The sequence below is a fragment of the Parasteatoda tepidariorum genome, chromosome 10, assembly GCF_982258835.1.
Source record: "Parasteatoda tepidariorum strain Cologne lab strain chromosome 10, Ptep-v5.0, whole genome shotgun sequence".
NCBI classification, from domain to species: domain Eukaryota; kingdom Metazoa; phylum Arthropoda; class Arachnida; order Araneae; family Theridiidae; genus Parasteatoda; species Parasteatoda tepidariorum.
In genome coordinates, this window is record NC_141764.1 from 29,755,547 (window position 1) to 29,763,034 (window position 7,488).

General features: G+C 34.3%; 2 protein-coding genes across 2 annotated transcripts; both read right to left on the reverse strand.

Moving 5' to 3' along the window:
* Positions 1-1,123: 1,123 nt before the first annotated feature.
* On the reverse strand, positions 1,124-3,956 carry LOC147802473 (uncharacterized). Its single transcript, XM_087152714.1, has 3 exons — positions 2,680-3,956; positions 2,105-2,469; positions 1,124-1,287 (listed from the first exon to the last, which is right to left on the reverse strand). The coding sequence occupies exons 1-3, from the start codon at positions 3,954-3,956 to the stop codon at positions 1,124-1,126; spliced, it is 1,806 nt and encodes a 601-aa protein (XP_087008840.1).
* A 1-nt stretch (position 3,957) lies between these two features.
* On the reverse strand, positions 3,958-6,828 carry LOC147802474 (uncharacterized). Its single transcript, XM_087152715.1, has one exon. It carries the CDS (start codon positions 6,826-6,828, stop codon positions 3,958-3,960), a length of 2,871 nt encoding a protein of 956 aa, XP_087008841.1.
* Between the last annotated feature and the right edge of the window lie 660 nt (positions 6,829-7,488).

A 7,488-nucleotide genomic window follows, 5' to 3' on the forward strand; every position in this document is an offset into this window, starting at 1 on the left:
GATCTGAGAGCATGTCATGAAAACCATTTATTTGGTAAAATTTAGTCTTCAGTTTTGGATTTTTTAATTAATGTGTGGTATTAAGAGCTTTCGTTTCGAAAAACCAAACTTTCGGCTATTAGTCGAAAACAGATGCTAATAAACTATACTAATTTAGATCATTTATTTTGTTATACCAAATTAACTAAGTGTCCTTTTTTCTCATAATTTGTTCATTTTTTTATACTATCATGTACAAAAACGTTGCCAGCAAAAAGATTCTATGTTAACTTAATTTTGTTTCGTATATGTATGCTACACATTTAAAGAAAATGATGCGTAATTGAATGAAAATTTTGAACTCAAGTATTTTAATGAGTGATTCATTGAAATAATTTAGTCAAGTTAAATCTAGAGAGATAGGAAAAATCAAGCAAATAAAATACACTCCTTAAAATTTCTGGAAATTTTTTTTTTAAATAACAATTATTTAATTGATATTTTACTATATTCAAACCAAACAATCAAATAAGCATAAATAAGATGATAACTGTTAACTGGGAGAAAACCACTTATTATCTGCTTTCACCTAATATGGTTAAACCAGAATTTTTCAACAACAAAGCATCAACAAAGCCCACCTAATGCAGCAAGTAAGTTGCTTGCGGCTGGGTACATATTATGGCAAAGAAAACTAATCTATCAATCTTTTGACTGACAAAACCGGTGGTTCTTGTCCCAGCGTTGATACTGAAATATTTATTTTAACAAGCCTGTAGATTCAAATCGGGTTTTTTGGATTTGACGAGATGTTTTATCTCGCCATTTTCAGATTCATTCTGATTGAACTCTCCCTCGGTTAGGGAAGACGCCTAGTAGAAATCCCTTTTGTGGGGATTTAACCTATTTCGTGGCTTGAGTTGCCACATCCTCCCGCCCCGAAAGAGAGTTCAAAAACAATTTACAAATAGAATTTAAAATTATACTAATACTAATTCCACATTAAACTACCAAATTAATAATTCACGACATAAATAATGAATCATACAAAAATTTATGAAAACAATATCAGCAAAAAAAAAACAATAAATTCGAATTAGAATAAAAACAGTCACTTATTCATAATCAACTTGTAATTTGTTACTCACTCATTTGATGCAATTTCTAAATTATACAATAACTGTACTGGGCGTCTTATGACCCCTGAAGACGTTTTCACAGAGACTGATCTTACCTTGCCATCTCGACCCTTGTGGCATTCAAGAATTCTTCCTAACTTCCAAAGTTGTCTTGGTATTTTCTCGTCACCTATTAAAACTATATCATTTACATTAAATTCAATGTTTACATTTACATGTTTGTTGAAATTTGCACCTTTTAACAGAAGAAGATATTCCCTTTTCCATCTTTTCCAAAAATTATTTAGAATCTTTTCCCTATACAAAAATCTTTTTATCAAATCCCTTTTACCTTTAAATAATTCAAAATTTGCATTACCTGACCATTTAGGTAAAGCTGTTAATCTTCTTCCAGTTAAAAAGTTAGCAGGAGTGAGAGGGAATGGTTCATTAGGTTCATTATAAACATACGTTAATGGACGCGAATTAATTATAGCTTCAATTTCTGCCAAAATAGTTTGCAATTCTTCAAATGAAACAAGTCCCGCAGTGGACTGATCGTTAAGACACGGTTCTCATCAGATCACCGAAGTCAAGCATCACTGGCTGCGGTCAGTGTGCGGGTGGGTGACCCACTTGGATCAGTCTGCGTAGGGACCGAGGGTGTGCGGTATTGGTCCTCGTTAAACTGTGCTACCGTAAAGTGCTCGACTTCGCGTGCAGGTCGTTGAGCTACCGAAGCGGGGGTGCCATCCCCTCTGCAGAGGATCAAAATTGTGATGGCATGTCTTCGGATCATCCTCAGGGATGTTTCCCAGGCCGTCGCCAATAGCCCATTGTGCAGCTCTAGTGCGACGTAAATCAACAACAACAACAACAACAACAATCAAATGAAACAAATGATTTCCCTAAAATTTTCTTTAATGCGATTTTTGTTATTCGAATCATTCTCTCCCAGTATCCTCCCCACCATGCAGCATGTTCAACAATGTACTGCCACTCTATACCCTTTTTGCTAAAATAGTTCTGAACTTCGAGTTCATTAATGTTCATGTATAGTCTCTTGAGTTCAATGTCAGCACTTTTAAAAGTTAAAGCATTATCAGAATTTACAATCCGGCAAATGCCTCTTCTGGAGATAAATCGTCTGAATGACAAAAGAAAATGTTCTGTACTTAAATTCGACACAACTTCTAGGTGTACTGCTCGCGTTACAGCACATGTAAATAATGCGATGTAAATTTTATCATGGTCCTTTGAGTACACAGGACCAGCAAAGTCGATGCCTACAACTTCAAATGGATTGGCTTCACAAGTTCTATTTGCAGGTAATGGAGCAACTACCTGAATTCCATGTTTAACCTTATATCGTCTACACTTAAAGCACTTATTCAAACAAGTTTTTACAGCTTGCCTCCCTCGAATTATCCAAAATCGTTCTCTCAATTGTGTAAGTGTATCCGAAACACCAGAGTGACACAAGTTTTTATGTTCTTTAAATATTAAAAGTTCTGTAAATTTTGTCTTATTTGGGATGATAATTGGGTGCTTTGATTGAACATCGAAATCTGAATTTTGTAACCTTCCTTTTAAGGCTATTAAATCATCAGCTGACAAAATTGGATTTAAATCGTATAATTTCGAATTTGGATGTATGGAACTATTGTTTTTTAAATCCAGGTATTCCCTTTCAAATTCAATTCGTTGCACAACTTTAATCCAGTAAGTTTCAGCGTTGGTTAGTTCACTCGCTGTGATTGCTCCTATTCTCTTTTCGTGTGCTGCCTTACAGTTATGAAGGAAACGAAATATGTACCCTGTAATTCTGAAAACTTTGTTTAGGTCACTATAATTATCAAGATTCAGTAACGGCTGAATAGATACAGTTTTTAAATGTAGAGTTACAACTTTTCGTCTCTCTCCTACAACGTTATGCAAGTCAGGACAAGAGGCGCTTTCATCGTATGAGATATTCCTTTCTTTTAGCCATGGAGGTCCCGATAACCAAACAGTATCGTTTAAAAGAGCTTGTGCATTCATTCCTCGTGTAAGTTTGTCTGCAGGGTTATCTTTTCCGCTACAATGATGCCAATGATCCGGATGGGTTTTTTCCTTTATTTCTATCACTCTGTTTCTAACAAACTGCTTCCAATCATCGGATTGTCCCTTGATCCAGTGTAGGCAAATTGTAGAATCTGTCCAGTAAAATATTCTTTTCTCATTTAACTTAGAGAAAGTGTCTTTAAGGTAACTTCCAATTCTTGCGGAAATTAATGCTCCCGTCAGCTCTAACCTCGGTAAAGTAAGCTTCTTTAAAGGGGCTAGGCGAGATTTAGACATTATAAAGCTCGTAATATTCTTCATCCAGAAATAAGCTACAGCTCCATAACATTTAGGACTTGCATCCGAAAAAATATGAATCTCTAATGACTCCCAATCCAGTTCTTCGAAATATCGCCTAGGTATTTCCAAGTTTCGAATTATCTTTAATTCGTCATACCAATCAATAAATGTGTCCTTTATTTCAGCGGGAATACACTCATCCCATGAAATGCCTTTTCCCCAAATCTGTTGTAACAAAAGCTTTATTCTAATACTGAAGGGGTTCATCAGTCCAATGGGATCAAAAAACATACCGCATGCTGCCAAGATAATTCGTTTAGTTATCGCCTTGCGCAATCTCAGCTTTTCAAACTGTCGAATGTCGAATCTAATGTTGTCCTCAACATTGTTCCAGATAAGTCTCAAAATCTTTAAAGGTACGCCTACTTCTTGAGATGTTTCTCGGCAATCTATAAAAGCTTGTTTCCATGCTTCGCCAAGAATCGGAGAATTTGTTGTCCATCTACGTAGATTCATGCTAGCTTGTCCAAGAATAAATATCATCGAAACGAAAGGCATCCTGCACGTCAGAAGTTCCGTCGATCATATCATCTACATAGAGTTCATGGAGCATTTCACACGCTTCACCATAGTCTTTGCGATATTTCTCTATGTGTAATCTCATTGTTGCTGACAACAAAAATGAACTACACTTAACTCCAAATGTAACCCTTTTGTATCGAAGAGTTTGGATATTATGATTGCTGAGATCGAGATTAGGACCCTTTTCTTTTATCCACAAAAATTCTCTATCTTGTTCTGCGATTCCTACTTCCAAATATGCACGCTGAATGTCAGCGCAAATTGCAATTTTGTGTAATCTGAACCTCAAAATAATTTTTAGTAAATCCGGGTTTAAGTTTGGACCGCAATCTAAACAATCGTTTAATGACAATTCCCCTTTACCCTTTGAAGATCCATCGAAGACTACCCTAACCTTTGTACTGTCCTTTTGTTCGCGTACTACAGCGTGATGTGGGAGAAAATAACCTGTATTTATATTTTTATCTAAATCCATTTCTACCCTTTCAACAATTCCTTCCCGTACGTGCTCATTTATGATCTCATCGTATTTTAAATATAATCCCTTATTTCTCTCGAATGTTTTGTTTAAACTAAATAAACGACGTTTTGCAATTTCATAATTACTATTCAATTCTCTATTATCCGCCCTCCATAATAATCGAGTTTCGTATCTTTTATTTGAATATGTCGCATTTTGTTCAAACGATTCCAAAATTTCTTTGGAATTTGACAGAGATAGTTCTTTATCTGCATTTATCCCGATTGCTTCCAATGACCACAAATTCTTAATCCTATCACAATCTAATTCTTCATTTTCAACAAATAAATGATTAACTGGCACCTCCGGTGAATTGGATTCCTTATCCTGTCCTTGTAGTAAAGCTCCAAAAATACTATCCACTGCGATCAATCTTTTACTAATTCTTACGTTCCTTTCACCTAAAATTTGTGATATGTAATCCGAACCAATTAAAACATGTATTTTATTGGAGGTACTAACATCAGCTAATTCAATCCCCATTTCTATAGCAATATTTCTAACCCATTGTGACGGAATGCTAATTTGTGCCGAAGTAATCGAGTCGATTACCACCGCTTGTATTTTTATTTTTCGATTTGAATTTTTTATACTTTGTAATGTTAATTCGACCACATCATATGTGCGCTTTTCTGCGATTTCATTTCCGAATGTATAAATAATTAGTGATTCTTTATTAATTACTTCTAAATTTAATGACTCAGCTATTTCTCTCAAAACGAAAGATTTATTCGCCCCTCCGTCTAACATACAACGTAATTGAATATTAACTCCTTGTTTTGTTTTGCTTTCCGCGGAAAAAGTTTGCAATAAGATCGAATTACAAGCGCTCCTCTTCATTTTATTTTCTTTAGAAGAAAGAGAAATCATAGACGATATAGCATTTTGAGTTTCTGGGATTCCCCCTTTCCCCCCTTGCACGGCGTCAACCGCTGGCGCCGAAACATTTTTTCTTTCATTATGTTCGTTCCCATTACAAATTAGAGAGTTATGAGAAGAAGAATTACACTGTTTGCATTTTTGATAATTCCTATCACAAAATTTACTTAAATGATTTTGAAAACATATAAAACATAAGCCCTTAGACATTAAAGCTTTCTTCTTCTCAAACACATTTAACAAGCAATCGTGATTCATATGATTTTTAGAACAGAAAATGCATTTTAAATTATTCACATGTCTATCAGAATAGGAAGTATTAAAGCTTCGCTTTGAATTGTAATTTGTTTTCGCGTAAGAGTCAAATTTATGAGGATGTGAATATCGTTCTTCGATGTGTGTAGCTAAAACTGCGGCGCTAGATTTATTGCCTAAATAATCATTCCCTTTGGTGTTCGAATAATGAGGCCTATTAGGGTAACTTTGATCTGTTTTATTTTTAAATGAATAATCTCTAACAGTTGCATTTTTAGGATTCGCTAATAATAATGCTGCTTCTCTGCAATTTACCTCATCTTTAATAAATTGAAGCAACAAAGAAATATCGAATAATTCACCTGTTTTACGTTGCCGATTAAAATTTAAATTCAATTCCTCGGGTAATTTTTGTAGAATTATTGGGCATAGGAGATTACTATAAGTTCCTGCAGCTACTCCTAATGATTGTAAAGATCTAATTTGGATTTCTATTGCGTCATACATTTTTCTTAATCCAACAATATTATTACAAGATTTTACAGGGTCTATTAATAACAGTTTATGCATATGTGTTGACATTATAATATCAGTTCGCCCAAATCTATCTTTCAGCAATTGTATTGACGCGTCATAATTTTGATCCGTAAGTGAAAATCCCGATACTGCACTTAATGCAACTCCTCCTAGATAGGATTTTAGATATGTAAACTTTTCTATTTTCGATAATGAAGTATTGTTGTGTATTGCAACTTCAAAAGAATTCCAAAAATCTAAAAAATAACTACAATCACCGTGAAAAGTTTGAATATTTAGTTTCGGGAGTTTGACAATATTTTTAGTTTCGTTTTGCACGTTAGAAGTATTTTGCACGTTATGTGGTACAAACTGAACAGAGTTATTTACATTTGCCGCGACATTTGTCTCGCTTATCTGAATTACACCGTGTGGTTTAACAATTAAATTTTCTAAATTCCTTTCTATTTTCGATTTCGCTTCAATACCCTTATCTTTATATTCTTCACTTAAATCTATTTCAGCTGCCATATCTTTTATTTCAATTTTTAACTGCACTTCATCATCAGCTTTAATTAAATCATTTAATTTTTCTGTGAGCTGAGATTTTAAGCTCAAAAGCTCATTCACTTTCATTTCTATCGTGTATTCATTCGAAATTTCAATTCCTATCGTATTTTCTATCTTAGTTAAATGCTTACTAAATGAAATTCTTAACCTTTTTCGTTTTTCCTTAATTCGTTCTAAATCCATTTTAATATCAATAAATTGAAACAAAGAAAAATGGACCTACCTCAATCTCAGCGTTTCACTATCTGAAGATATTTTCATCGACTATGTTTATTCCGTGCCGTTTAATGAATGTTCGTAATTCATAGATTCCTCGTAATGGTTTTATGGATTCGTAATTTATAAATCACCATAATTTCATAATTCCATACTAAATCAAATCCGTTGGTCACCATGAAATATTTATTTTAACAAGCCTGTAGATTCAAATCGGATTTTTTGGATTTGACGAGATGTTTTATCTCGCCATTTTCAGATTCATTCTGATTGAACTCTCCCTCGGTTAGGGAAGACGCCTAGTAGAAATCCCTTTTGTGGGGATTTAACCTATTTCGTGGCTTGAGTTGCCACAGATACCACAATATTTTTTCTATTCCCTTCAGTGCAAGAAACGTTTCTAGTGTCCTGCTTTCCCCAATTTGTGACTCTGGGCTATTCGAATACTATTATTCTCATTCAAGCATAGATGACAGCCCCATAAAGCTGCTAAACGATCTCCTATGTCCA

What these genes read in the sequence shown, in the direction of transcription:
- LOC147802474 (XM_087152715.1), bottom strand. Translation starts at nt 6,828, where the DNA reads ATGAAAGTGAATGAGCTTTTGAGCTTAAAATCTCAGCTCACAGAAAAA.
- LOC147802473 (XM_087152714.1), bottom strand. Translation starts at nt 3,956, where the DNA reads ATGAATCTACGTAGATGGACAACAAATTCTCCGATTCTTGGCGAAGCA. An exon ending in TTAATAGCCTTAAAAGGAAG is followed by an intron (nt 2,470 to 2,679) that starts GTTACAAAATTC and finishes CTTTAAGTGTAG; the next exon opens with ACGATATAAGGTTAAACATG. An exon ending in GAACTATTTTAGCAAAAAGG is followed by an intron (nt 1,288 to 2,104) that starts GTATAGAGTGGC and finishes TAGTTTTAATAG; the next exon opens with GTGACGAGAAAATACCAAGA.